Raw genomic sequence first — 15,123 nt, forward strand, 5'->3', positions numbered from 1 at the left:
GTATTCTTTAGGTTGATTTCTGAATGAATGGTTTCACAAGTTGTTCTCAGAAGGAAACTTAAAAAGGTGTAATATTGCAGAAATTTCACTGGTGACTCAGCTGTATATATATTCTGTCACAACAGAATTTATTATAGACATGAAACTTTGCCCCATAATGATATCTTGAAATTGTGTAATTGAAAAGAAATGTTGAAGTTTGCCCACAAGATGGCAGGAGAGTAAAGGGAAGGTCGATTTCACAGGGTGTGTCTCAAATCGAGACATTGTTCCATAGGTGGTAAACTGACTGGATTTTCCTATAATTATCTAAGGATAAAACATCTGGTAGTGTGCTGTAAAAGGAAAATAATCAACGACGTGGAGTGAGGATACACTTTCCTGCACAATATATTTTTTGCAACGTGGGGAAAAAAAATCTAACGTTTTTATTCTTTTTTTTTGTACATGCGATTTGTCACAACATATGGTGTATGAGTTATTTTCAAAATGTCACAAAATGTGCTGTTGTGAAATGACACGCGTGGTACAGATCAGGTAGAGTCGTAAAGCATAATAAAATATGTGCGCATGTGCAACAGTGGTGTGGGACTTGGGCAGGGGACACGGATCGGGTAACCACATCCGGAAGTGAGGTGGGAATCGACCCTGAATGGGATGCCGCGCCATCGCAGAGCCAGTTTTGACCACTTTGAGACTTTGTTGCTAGATTTGGCGACAGAGATCTCTAGCTCACATCACAGCCGCTGTTATACAGGTTAAGAGAGGAGGTTCACTCGACTCACCACCAGTGTGTAAAGCCTGACTGAGTTGCAACCAATTAATGATCACCATTATTCCCAAGGACCAATCACTGATCACCACTGTTCCCAAGGACCAATCACTGATCACCACTGTTCCCAACTACCAATCACTGATCACCATTATTTCCACTATTAATCACTGATCACCATTGTTCCCAATGACAAATCACTGATCACTATTGAATAGAAGTCATCAACTAGTGAATGTTTGAGGGTGTTATAGCTACTTTCCTCTGAAAAGAATTTGGCAACACTGCAGACACATTTTCACACAGTCCTCCTTTACACATAGGGGCATACAAATTCATCAAACCAAATTTGTTGGCAAATGGGAGGAACCCAGAGAACCTGGAGGAAACTGGAGAACCTGGAGAAAACTGGAGAACCTGGAGGAAACCCGAGAACCTGGTAGAAATTGGAGAACCTGGAGGAAACCAGAGAACCTGGAGAAAACTGGAGAACCTGGAGGAAACTGGAGAACCTGGAGAAAACTGGAGAAAACTGGAGAACCTGGAGGAAACAGGAGAACCTGGTAGAAATTGGAGAACCTGGAGGAAACCGGAGAACCTGGAGAAAACTGGAGAACCTGGAGGAAACCGGAGAACCTGGAGGAAACCGGAGAACCTGGAGGAAACCGGAAAACCTGGAGGAAACCGGAGAACCTGGAGGAAACTGGATAATCTGGAGGAAACCGGAAAACCTGGAGGAAACCAGAGAACCTGGAGAAAACCGGAGAACCTGGAGGAAACTGGAGAACCTGTTAGTAACCTGTTAGTAGAACCAGGGAGCCCGTTAGTTTTAATATTTCACATTGGCAGTTTGCATTACTAAGTATCATAAAATCCTGTGTAGTGTCATAAAATGGGTCAGATTACAGATTGGGTAGTGGTGTAAAGTAATAAAATCCACGCGCGCACGGTGTGCACATGCGCATTGTGAGCGTGCCGCGCTGTAAGCTAGTGCACTCCCGGAAGTAGGAACTAGCTGCTGGTTTGAGACGCGTCCCGCGCTTCCTCCGTGCTGTGCTGCTTAATAACAGTGTGAAAGTCATCAGCAGTTCACTCAGTCCAGACCATCACCATGAGGGAGCTGCACTTTAAGGACAACTTCTGGGTAAGAACTGCTTGACTGGACACTTAATCTGGCCTGTTATATGAGATAAGTTCTGAAAGTATCTCTGATGTCTCTCTTAGTGTGTGAGCTGATCAGCGTTTTTATTAGAGCAGCCTGTGTATTTGCACTAAGTTTATTTATTTCTTGGGGCAACTTCCTCAATTTGGATTAAACAGCCAAGAAGTGTCAGAGTGAAATCTCCAAACAAGCTCGTGCTTCTCCTTAAAGGGAAAAATGTTGCCACGTACACTTTATGGAGCTTTGATATGATCAGACTTTATAACTCCAACATACCAACTCAAAACTCCTTCAACTCCTTGGTCTTACTCAAACCTAGCTCAGAGTGTGTATTTAATCCCAATCTGTTTAGGGATGTAATTTCCTGAATAAGCATGGTTATTACTGTTCATCCTGATCATTATCCCATTCCACACATGCACCCTGTATCCCGGCTAGACTTGTCATCTCTTATAGAAAGTGTTTTTCATTCCTTCTGAACTCTCATTGTGTCACACACTTAATCCTCACACTTGTGGCTTGAGGCTATGATTATGTCTGGGTGGAGAAATTACAGGACTTGCCAGACACTTCCCTGGATAATGATAGTCGGAAAGTCAGAAGTTGGAGGTGGAAGATTTCCACTGAGGACTATTTATTTCATTTTGTAACACTTAATGTTATAAATTGTCGGCCTGCATAGTCCACATAGTTTCACTGTGAACACTTTCATAGTTACTTGATGTCACGTGTTTTTTTAAAAGCTATTTTAATATATCTAAGATCTAAGGTTTTTTGGTGTGTGTGTGTGTGTGTGGGTGTTTTTTTTACATGGTCTAAATTTGGGACTACATTATTCAAGGCACAGGCTATAATGTTATTTCTGGGGTGGCTTCTTTAAGTGTTTTGATGCTTTAACACGTCCCTTGACTTCCCCTCTTCACTTCCCCTTAGGTAAATGTCATTTTAACGTTCCTGACGTCCTGTTACTTTTTCAGTTTAAGTGAAGTTTGGTAGATGACAGAGCAAGTCGACATCATTATAGACTTGTCCGTAAGGTGCTGCAGTCTGACACAATTCCCCCTTTCTTTTTTTAAAAAAAAAAAAAAAAGTGAATGAAGCTTGTGGAGAAAAAGTTGAATGTTTTATAGTATAAAATATTTCATTCAGTCAGTCATTTATCTTTAGGCAGCACTTTATGGTGGTTATCTGGAGGTTCCGATCCCGAGGAACATTGGGCGTGAGGGCACCAATGCATACATTCACACACTGATTGACGCTTAGGGTCCATTTTTTTTTTCAGGGTTTTTTTTTTTTTTTTTTTTTTTTTTTTTGAGCTCGGAGGAAACCAGAGAGAACCCAGACCAAACCTACAGAAACACGAGGAGAACGTGCGAAACGCCACATAGACAGTAACACGAAACAAGTTCTACATTAACTTTGGGCTTGAAGACCTCCATTGTTCCACCATCCATACATTGTTCTTATTGCTGAAGTGAAGTAACACTAGTCATTAATACTGATGAGTCATTAGGGGAAGTCAGTAAGGATGCCTCAGTGCAATATTGGAACATAGAGTCACTAACTACGCTACTTTAAGTGGTGCTAGATGTGCCATATACACTACAAGTCAAAACCCTAATGTCTTAACCAACATGGCATTTTGATATAGACTTATGGTTGAAATTAGTTTCTAAGACAAACGTATGAAATGGTGAAATTAATGCCCAAGTTATGAATTGATTTCTTAAACAAAATGTAAGTAGTTTTTTTATGTAAGGAATAAACCCTGATGGACGTAACGTCCATTGTTAAAAAGCGCCATACAAATAAAGTTGAATTGAATTGAACTGAATGATGGGATGTGCTGTTATAGCAGCGTAATTAGCAATCGGGTGGTGTGATGCCCTGAAGTTGATTATTTTATTCATGTTTTGTTCCTCTTAAAGCACAGCAATCTGCCAATGATTACATTTTTTTCTTAATTAAAGAACAACATACTTATTTCCATTATAGCAACATAACTTAACAACTTCCCTCAACAACCTCTCTCTTTTCCTCTCTTGAAGTTAAAGAGGGTTTTTTGGGGTTTTTTTTGTTTTTAATTTTCATTTTATCGAAAGCTTGTCACGCTACAGAGAAACCACAAAACACTGGGGACTCCTTCCATAAACGTGAAATGAACATCTTCTCACACCATATCGACAGTTCTGTATTTTTTTGTTAAATAACAGCATGTTTTTAAAAATCTGTTTATTATTAGCCCAAAGCTCTCGTCACATCAGGTCCCTGTGTAAGTTGTTACTATAGAAATGATAACTTATTAGAACGAGTGCATTTATATAATATACAGCTGGATCTACTGTCGGAGCTGCTGTTATAGAAAATTCATCTAACAGATTTGAGAATTCGACAGCGCTGTTATAATTCAAATGAAATAGTTTCCCACCCGAACAAATCATTTTCATTTAGGGGAAGCAGTGAGGCGCTTGGGTTATTTATTATGGAGAAGTTTAAGAAAAGCCTTCTGGGTGAAGATTGTGCAAAGATTTATGAGAGCTACTGTTAAGAATTTTAAAAATCTAAAATAATTTTTTATTTATTTGACACTTTTTTTGGTCACTGAATAATTATGGGTTTTTTTAGTGTTAATAATGTCTTTTGGACGAGTCGGTGTGTCCAAACCTGGATTGGTAGTGTATGTCTTCAATTTCTACTCAGTTTATTATTTTAATTGAAGTCATTTATTTCCTTTTGGAACTAAAAGGCTATTGTTTTTAGATAATTCAGTGTTTGTACTCATTCGTTTTTGTCTCAGGGCTGCTTTTAGTGATTTGTAGGTGATACGGTTTACTGTGTGGAACCACTATAACATTATAACAACATTAATATGATATGCTGATTTTTAGTTATGTTAGCATTTTAGTTGTGATTGTGATTTTTCTTCAATTAATTAAGCAGCTATGAGATTGTACAGCTTGAGTCCCAGATACTGATATACATAAAACACGAACAATCAATGCAACATTTATAAAATACTGTATATGCATACAGACGGTGTGACAAATTAAAGGAAAAAACAGTGGCACTGTTATGCGTGGGAGCATTTATTTATCTTACTGGCGTGGTTTGGATCTAGTTGCCTTCTTAAAGGAAACTGCAGTTCTTCTGACTAATCTCGTTTATCCTATGATGAAACTTTTTTATCCTGATGGGAGTGGTCTCTTCTGGGATGACCCCGCCCCTTCCCCCAGGGCACGAGGTCTCACTGATGAAAATGTTGTAAATCATATGCCGTGGTCTTCACTCTCAGCTCATCTCAAGCTAATTGATTTTGAAGCCACGTGTTAGACAGCGTTCTCCACCTCCATCGTCATCATCATCATCATCGTCATCAGGACAGTTCCAGAGACTAGTAGAATCAATACCAAAGACCCCAAAACCTGAATAACACACCAGATATTGGTTTTCCCTTTCATTTGTCACATGTCTGTATATTGGTGAGCTTAAGGGAGCTTAATAGGTGAAGGTTTAAGATGTTCTGCATGAGATGGTGAACCTCTTGCCTGCTTAATGTGGCATATCTGCAAACGTATTTGCATATCTTTCCATTCTGCTGGTGTGTATAGAGGTAATGTGCAAAAATTTGCATCAGATAATTATAGAGGCAGTGTGCACACTAGCGTTCTCTAACTGCTGGCTCGAATGTGCCGTGTTGCTGTATCGTAAATGTCCTATTCACATCACATTTCTGAAGCTGGCTCCGAGAGAAACGTCTCATCTAGGCTTTTCTTAATATGTTGCTCTTGTCCTTCCACTTGAAAGACGGATGATGGTATCCAGGAACCTAAAAAAGACCCAAACATCTCCACCATTACACCATTAATCGCTAGACGCCATTCTAAATGAAAGCTACGTGCTTGGGAGAAAAAAATGTAATATTGAATACTCGACTCAGATTGGTCGGATTAATGTTGGTTTGGATTCATTTTGATTCATTTTCTATAACAGCAGCTCTGACAGTAATTCTGTCTGCAAGACAAATCACAGGATTAAATTAATTCGCTAATAATAAAAGGATTTTTAAACATTTTTATTAAACAAAGAAAATGGTGAAGCTTTATTTAAGGAGATGTTTATTTAACATTTATGGAAAGAGTCTCCAGTGCGTCATTCTTTAATCAATTATAAAAATCCTAAACATTGACAAATTGCTGTGGTAATAGAAGAATAAAACACTTTATGCTGTTATAGGAAAATAATCGGCTTCCGGGTGGTAACAGTAACTCCATTTCATCACACCGTCCAAGCCAAATGATATTTACATTTATGTAAATTTGAAGAGTGCATTCATAAGATGACTTAAAGATGTAAAGTTTTTGCATATGAGAGATTATAATGAATACATATAAAATGAATATGAATATAAAATGAAGTGGAATGAAATTAGACGAATAATCCTAATAAATGATTTCAATATTGTGCTAAAAATCTGTGATTATTATTTTTAGTGCTGCTCATTCATGCAATTATGCTATTAGCCAATAACACATAAAAGCATACAGATACAGGGTAAGAGCTTCAGTTAATGTTCTCCTGGGATTTTCCCCACATACCAGTTGTCTAGTTTTACACAGAATGGTGCGAAAAACAAAAAACATCCAATGAGAGATGTTGATGAGAGACGTCAGAGGAACTTCCAGGCCAGACTGGTTTGAGCTGACAGGAAGGCTACAGTAACTCAAATAACCACTCTTTATAAGCGTGATGAGCAGAAAAGCATCTCAAAACACACAACATGTCAAACCTTGGGGTGGATGAGCTACAACTGCAGAAGACTACATCAGGTTCCAGTCCATTCAGCCAAGAACAGGAATCTGATTCTACAGTAGGCTCAGGATCACTGAAACGTGACAGGTGAAGAAGCGTGACAGGAAAAAGACCAGGCAACTTTTTAAAGATGGTCTAACTGAAACTCTTGATCTGTATCTGCGTGATTTTATGCACTGCACTACTGCCACATGATTCGCTGATTGCATGAATGAGCAGGTGTTTTTATAAAATGAAGTGTAAGAGAAAGTGATGCAATCTTTTTCACACATAACGTGGACAGAACAATGAGCTGACCAGCACTGGGGGCTATGATGCCATCCTCCAGCACCTCAATGATGGCAAGAGGACGTGCAAAGAGATCGAAGACTTCATGAAAGCCAGGTGAGGAATAAAAATGGACACTTAGACATTCCTTACACTATGTCGTGTGCTTGTATGGGACAAGCAGAAATGTTTTCAACGTGACAAACAGTACAGGACAGTGTCAGGCAGTCATTATTTTATATCCTATATAGTGTAGTTATGTAGATTACGGAGACAGGAAGTGAAAATGATGCACTGTCAGACATGGAGTGCACTACTTCTGGTATAAAAGGCCATTATTTAATAACATAAAGAAGGGCCATTGAGTGAAATGAACTGAGATCTTCTGTTATCTAGCTCATTTCTCACTTCCTGTAGCCTGTAACCATTTTTAAGGGTGTGGTTTAGGTCGGTGTCAGAGTATCAACATTTCTGCATGTTACCGTGGTCAGAGAGATATCAGCTGGACGTTCTGCGGTCTCATGTCAACGCCATCATCTGTTCTTTACTGAGACACTCTCTCGCTTTTAGCTCAGAACATCCTGTTTCTCACTTCTAACAGTCAATGCATTCAGTAATATTTTTGTCTGTTTATTTTTTTAAACTGCTGATACGGCTGCGATTCCCTGCTGCTGCAGACCGAACTGTAACGGAAGAAGTGCACACACACGTTTATTAGATAAACTGGAAATTATAAATTCTAATCATCAAACATGTTAACAGCCTTCAAAACTGCATTTATGTCGTACATTTCTATTATATTGGAGCTTGCTTTCTTTCTTTCTTTCTTTCTTTCACACTTTATTTTTCTTTCTTTCACACTTTCTTTCTTTTTCTTTCTTTCTTTCTTTCTTTCACACTTTCACACTTTCGCACTTTTTCTTTCTTTTTCCACACTTTATTTTTCTTTCTTTCTTTCGCTCCTTCGCACTTTTGCATGTACTTTCTTTCCTTCCTTTTTTGAAACTTTGCACTTTGCACCGAACTGTAATGGAAGCAGTGCACACACACTTTTATTAGATAAACTGGAAATTATAAATTCTAATCATCAAACATGTTAACAGCCTTCAAAACTGCATTTATGTCGTACATTTCTATTATATTGGAGCCTTCTTTCTTTCTTTCTTTCTTTTTTCACACTTTATTTTTCTTTCTTTCTTTTGCACTTAACTGCCATTAACTGCCTTCAAAACTGCATTTACATTACATGTAAATTTATATTACACAGCTCTTTCTTTCTTTCTTTTTCAAACTTTCACACTTAACTGCCATTACATTGTAGATTTATATTGCACATTTCTTTCTTTCTTTCTTTCTTTCTTTCCTTCTTTCTCTCTCTCTCAGTGGGACTGTGAACAGCAACACCCTTGAACTTCAATCACTGTTCGTGTGTTTTCTTTTTTCCAAATTTGTAAAGTGACTTTGGGCATAAGAAGGGTGCTATGTAAATTAAACTTATTTTATTATTATGAAATAAAAGTTCAGAATGTCATCACTTCCCCTACCTACAAGGCTTCCTGTGTAAGAGGTATTTTAGGGTGTTAGGTGTGCCCGTGAGATGAACTCTCTGTCCCGTTCCGAATGCAGTACGTGTACAGAATAGAGCATCATTTTCACCCAACCACAGCGCAGACAGTAAACATGGCAGACAGAACTGAACTAAACTCATCTGTGGAACTGATGCTAATTGTATTAAAACCTAAGCAGATATGTCACTTCTGCATAGCTGATATCTCAGTAGTGCTCATCAGCCGTGGACTTATTTCCTCTTGCCCATTGGTTTAAACCACACAATGCCAAACAAATGTTAGAATGCCAGATATCGCTCAGAATTACATAATCCTGGATTTATTTTCAACTCAGTCACATAGGCTGGACATCCAAAGTGACCACTGCTGGCTTTGGGGAAGAAAGTGAAAGTAGCTGAGTGAGCTGCAGTCTTATTTTATTGCACGTATAAAATGCAGAACTAACCCGAGTCACGTTGCAAACTAAACCTAAAATGTAAGTTCCCTCAGCTTAGTTGTGAGAAACAACTTTTTTGATTTGAAATCCTGAATGCTTGAAATTCATGTCATGCACAGAGCTGATCAGTTGAATTTAAGGAATTTAACATTGCAACTTTAACCACTGGCAACATTTTAATCTTCTACGTTTTTAGAGCTTCAATTGAGGAGAAATATGCGAAGGAGCTGCTGGGTTTGTCCAAGAAGGTGTGCGGCCACAATGAAATGAAGTAAGAGACACAGCATTAATAATGTTAGGAATAAAACATGACAGGCCGTGTTGTTATTGCAGGACGGGAAGCGGAGTGATTATTTTCCTATAGCAGCATGTTTAATTCTTCTTATACTACAGCAGTTTGTGAACTAGTACATGTTTTATTAACAATATGTTCACTGAACCATTAAATCCCCACCAGAATCATTTCTCCTAGGACCCACTTACAGTCTTCTGGTTCGTGCGATGAAGATTAGGATGCTAAGCATCGACTGTAGGGACGTTTATAATGACTCTAAATAAATAAAATCTATTTTAAGCACTATATAACAACACTATCATTTTAATCACGTTAAGTATTTTTCAAAGGTGTCACCTACTTTAATCAGTTTTCTTATTTTATCAAAGCTGGAGTCTACACACTCCTGTTTTTGTGATTAAATTAATCATGTCTGATCTTTTTTCCACCTTTAATGCAGTTTTTGTTGTTTTTTTTATATATATTTTTTATTATTTTTTCCCCTTTGTTTTTCACTTGAATCTTGTTGGCTGCTATATCACATTAAAGGCAGAAAAAGGTTTGACATGATTTATCTTGGTTGAATTTTTTAGATCCCAAAAAAAAAACAGTTTTAACAGGGGTGTGTGGACGTTTTATATTCACTATGCTGTCAACCTTGAAAAATGTTTTTAAAAAATTTTTAAATGACATTTTTTGTGAACTCGCCACCACTGAGTTGTCACTTAGTGATGTTGATTTTGATGAAGTACAGTATATGGTGTCACAACAATTCAGATAGATTTCAGTTCAGCGTGAGGATTTGTCACACAGCTAATCACTGGATGTGTGTCAGTGCTGCATTAAGGATCCTTGAATATTAAGTAATGATTTGGCAGCTGTAGACAGGGCCACCGTCATCCAAGACCAGCAGAACTAGCAGAGATCGAGTTAAGAGCGAGTTTTAAGGGGGTTGAGGCCAAGTCAAAATCGAGTCCAAAGTGAGATCAAGTCAAGCTTGAGAAGAAAAAAGTCAAATCCTTTATCGAGGCCAAGCCTTTACTTCAAATAGATGCCTTTGTTTATGCATTGCGCCAGTGATGAGGCTGTTTTCCAGGAGAAGGAATTACTTCTTGTTAAACATTATATGTACAAACGTTTGGTTAAGACTAAAATCATATGTAGCGAGACCAATGCCCAAGACTAAAGGGTCTAAGAGCAAGTGCCAGTAAGTCAAAAACAGGTCCAGGTCAGTCCAGAAAACATCTCGAGACTGGACTCAAGTCCTACAGCCCTAGTATTTAATAACAGATTAAATAAAATCTCTTGATAGTTGATAGGGAATTGACTGTACATCATTCGCCGTTCTTATGTTCCTACATTTAAAAGATCATTTAGATCCTTTTGCAGCATTGAGATGGTCTCTAGTAACACTCGATATGAGTGCAAGAGGCTGAATGAGCAGATTTAATGGCATGGCCTTGTTCCAATACTCATTTTTGATGCACACTCGTTGACTTCCTCTGTCCATTTCCTCTTGGTTGGATATCTGTTACCATCCTGAAGACAGCTCCATTACCTTATCCGCTCATTAGATGACCATTAGATAATGGGTTGAGTCGACATCACTGTTGACTTCAGGAGCTGAACTTACCCAGAATGCATTGCAATATGGATGTGGTTTATGGTATAAAAAAAGAATGGAGAATTTAACAGTTCTGTGGTGTAAATAGTAATATTCAACACACACAATTATATTATTCTATTATTATTATTATTAATATTATTTAAAAAATATTCTTATAGAGATGGTTTATCATTTTTAATTAGAGTTGATGTGACTTTATATTTTTCTTCTCTTATATTGTGGAGTTGCATTGTAATTTGTAAGGTTTCCATTTGCTTTAAACCTGTAATTTGGCTTTTTCTTATTCATGTAGATTCATTTTGTTTTCACATTCTTTCTCATCACACACGAACTGACTCTCTGGTAATTCTTGTTTATTTTTAGCACGCTGAAGCGATCACTTGATGTTTTCAAACTGCGTAAGTAAGGAGCTGTGAAAATTGTGAAACTTAGTAAACTACCAGACTGTTTGATAGTCTTTCCCCTTGTGATGAAACTGTGGCCGTGTGTGTGTGTGTTTGTGGGTATGTGTGTGTGTGTGTTTTACAGAAACTGAACAGGTGAGTATGTCTCACTTGCATCTGGCCCAGGCCATGAGGGATGAAGCCAAAAAGTTAGAGGAGTTCAGAGAAAAACAGAAAGAAGCAAGAAAGAGGGTAAAGCCAAATATCACACACACACACACACACACACACCTAATTATATGGAAATAATACTATATTCTGTTGAATTTTCAAATCTGATTGCTCAGTCATCAAGGTGTTGATTCATTTCCTATAACAGCAGCTCTGACTGTAGTTCCGGCTTCAATGCTTATATTAATGTACTGGTTCAAATACATTATCGTTTCTATAGCAACAGCTAAGTCACAGCGATTCATATTAAGAACGTGCCAGATGAACTGATTTTTAAAAAAACGTATAGTTGTTGATACACTGAAGTTTTCTGTAAGGGAGATGTTTATGTAACCTGTATGGAAGGAGTCTCCAGTGTCAGCACTTTGTAACAGTCAGCGGTAAAGCTGTAACTTTAAGTTTTCCATTTTGGGAAATTTTCACGTTTCTCGGTATCATGACAAGCTGAGGTTTTCTTAATCTTATTAACTTCAAAAGAGAGAAAAAAAGGAAGGACGATGAAGGAACAACTATTTATAGCAGCTATAACATAAGTAATAACAGGAACTAACCAGTTTTGTGGACGTTCCACAACATTAAGTGTAACTAAAAAAAAAAGTTAAGAACGTGATAAAGAAAAGATTTTTTTTAAAAAGTACAACATGTCATTTATTAATAAATATAAATTTGTTAATGTTGCTAATTTCCTGTGATATAAAAGGAATAAGATAAGTTGTGACATACTGTTAAAGGAAAATATTCAACTTTGGGGTAGTAGCATAAACTCCACTTTATCACACTAACATTGTTGTTGATTATTTTCCTATAACAGCATGTCCTGAAGTGTTTTATTCCTTACATATTCAACCCACACAGTATCAGCATCAATTTGTCGACTCCAACAGCATGATTATTTGTGACTAAAAAAACACAGTTTAACTCTCAGACATGATGGTTGTCAGTGAATCTAAGAAGTTAAGCTTTGCTAAAATTCATTATATTAAAACAACTTTAAATTAGGGTCTTATTGTAGATGTGTGTGTTTGCAGGTGGAGCAGCAGATGGATGTGCTGCACAAACAGAAAGCGATACAGTACAAGAAAACCATGGAGGTAAAAGTTTCCCTTTGTTTATTCATTGGACAGGGTGGAGCTGTGAGGGTGGTGTGTAAAACCAGGAAGTAGGAAACATTAAGAACGTGCAGAAGAGATGTGCACTTCTGGGAAAATAGCAAGTGTGTGTAAGAATGCAGGAACAGGAATGTAGAAGATGAGAACAGGAGGCCTCTGTGATGTGAATGAAATGAAATGGCATGTGATCGGCACTTTAGGGGAAATATCAGCATACACTGGGTCATATATAGAGAAGTGTGTTTGACAATATATTAACTCTTTCATCTTTTCATTTTCATGTAAAATCGAGACTCTATTCAACAAACAACCCCTTATGTTGTAAAAGTCCTATGAAATGTTAAATTTAATGCAAAAAATTGAAATGAAAAGTATGACATCTTAATTTACATCTTAGCAAGTGCAATTATTTTGAATATAGTCAAATATATCTACTATTTCCTATAACCAGATCTGATTATTAAACTTAATCTCCACTTCTTGTTCAATTGGCAGATGTTTTTTTTTTTTTCAATTTTTAAGCATTTATTTCTAGAAAGAAGCAAAGTTACTTTTTCTTTAAGCTTGAAATGTGAACAGCCTCTAAAAGCAGGCTGAATAATTTTATATTAGATTTATAATAATCTCTTAATAAGAAATATTATATACATTTCTCCATATTCACTTGTAAGGGAGCATTTTCTGCTGTACACTGCTATAACATGAGCTTTGACGTCTTCACCATCCACATTATTTCCTGTGACAGAATTACAATACAGGATATATACTTAAATATTGACACATTGACTTGTTTTAGCTTTGTGGTCCAGGACGTTGCTGTGGAATAAATTTAATAAATGAATATTAGGAAAGGCCAGATCTATGCCAATAATTCGAGCTTTATTGCAATTATACAGCTGGAGAGACAAGTGATACACACACAGTATACCTCCACTCATCTCTGCCCACTGAGACAGACGACCAGTTTATATACTGGTTTGAAAGACAGAAGCACAAGCTTGCAACCCCTCACTCAGGGGTCCTTCCACATCAAGACACACATACCAAAGTCCACATCCTGCTCAGCACACTTCCATGTCCAAACACACACATACACACATACATACACACACAGACCAGAGTCCATTTACACACACACAAAAGGCATTAATCATACAAATGATTAATATGACAAAAAAATTAAGAGATAAATGCGGTTTTTCATGTTACCAAAAAACTGAAAAAACAGCCAAATCCTCTGTCATGAAGACTTTCCTGTGTCTGAAAACCTCCGAGACTTACTAAGCACTGACACTGGAGACTCCTTCCATAAACGCTATATATAAATAAACATCCCCTAACAGAAAACGCCACCATATTAACAATGACGTTTTTTTAAACTGTTTATGTGAACCATCCGCAGTCTGTACTGGGACACCATACTCATTTTTATTCCATGCTTTGCCACATATATTAACTGAAGCTGTAGTACAACTAGCATATCCTGTCATAACTGTAATGATGTTACCAGTGGACTGTCCTGTAGCCGGCTAGCAAGAATAGCAGATTGGTTGCTAGCTGGCTAAATGACAATCCACTTGTAAAATCATTAAAATTATGCTCATTTTGCCATAAAGTAACTAAAGCTGTAGTATAACTAGCATACCCTGTTACAACTGAAGTGATTTTACAAGTGGAGTGTGCTTTAGCCAGCTAGCATGAATAGCAGGTCCATAGCTAGCTGACATGCTCACACAACATCAGTTTTGTTTTAACTTTTAGAAGCCTTCATTTGTATTAATTAATTAAGTTAATTGAGTTATAAACAGTTTATTGAAGCTATTTGTGTGTGTGTTTAGCTTAATTACTACTCAGTTAGCTTGTTTACTACGCTAATGCTTGGTTAGCCTAATGACTGTAATGCTAGGTTGTGGGTTAAACTGTTTCTAATAATGCTAATTTTGTGGATAGACTGGGTTTTTTTTTAATGCTAGATCATGCCTTAGGCTGTGAAATGGTGAACTGGTGAAAAAAAAATACCCTGAATGACCAGTTCAGCATTTAAATGATTTATTTAGTTGTGTAGCAATGCTGTTGCTAGTGAATTGTTGAATAGAGATTGATGTATTTTTTTAAATGAACTATTAGAGTTCATAAAAACTGAGAGGGCACGTGTTCACTCCGCCTGAATATACATGACAGACCAGCTCTGTGCTGCATATCTTGTGTGGGAACTGAAGAGGAAGTGAATATCTGCAGCTCATTTACACAGTGATGAAAAGGAAGTCACAAACTGGCTTGCTTATTTTAATACAATCCAAAACATCAAGGCCAGTTGAGATTTTATATAGATATATTCAGTACACTTATTTCTCAGATATCAGCATTTACAATGACATTTACTATATTAACAGCGTTTGGCAGACAATGTTTTTCAGTCTCACATTAACACAAATAGACCACATTAAGAGTACCATTAATTTAAAATCATGTTAGAAAAGAGTTC

At 37.2% G+C, this 15,123-nt stretch overlaps 1 protein-coding gene across 2 annotated transcripts in view; it reads left to right on the forward strand.

The window, feature by feature from the left end:
• Nucleotides 1-1,760: 1,760 nt before the first annotated feature.
• pstpip2 (proline-serine-threonine phosphatase interacting protein 2) overlaps nucleotides 1,761-15,123 on the forward strand; it is a 29,717-nt gene continuing 16,354 nt past the window's right edge. For both annotated transcript variants that reach the window (XM_034312904.2, XM_034312905.2), the window contains exons 1-6: nucleotides 1,761-1,916; nucleotides 7,027-7,127; nucleotides 9,211-9,285; nucleotides 11,279-11,313; nucleotides 11,444-11,550; nucleotides 12,558-12,620. In XM_034312904.2, coding sequence (XP_034168795.1) covers nucleotides 1,884-1,916; nucleotides 7,027-7,127; nucleotides 9,211-9,285; nucleotides 11,279-11,313; nucleotides 11,444-11,550; nucleotides 12,558-12,620 — 414 coding nt within the window. In that variant the 5' untranslated portion in view covers nucleotides 1,761-1,883. The remainder of the gene's footprint in view (nucleotides 1,917-7,026; nucleotides 7,128-9,210; nucleotides 9,286-11,278; nucleotides 11,314-11,443; nucleotides 11,551-12,557; nucleotides 12,621-15,123) is intronic.

The sequence above is a fragment of the Pangasianodon hypophthalmus genome, chromosome 17 (assembly GCF_027358585.1).
Source record: "Pangasianodon hypophthalmus isolate fPanHyp1 chromosome 17, fPanHyp1.pri, whole genome shotgun sequence".
NCBI classification, from domain to species: domain Eukaryota; kingdom Metazoa; phylum Chordata; class Actinopteri; order Siluriformes; family Pangasiidae; genus Pangasianodon; species Pangasianodon hypophthalmus.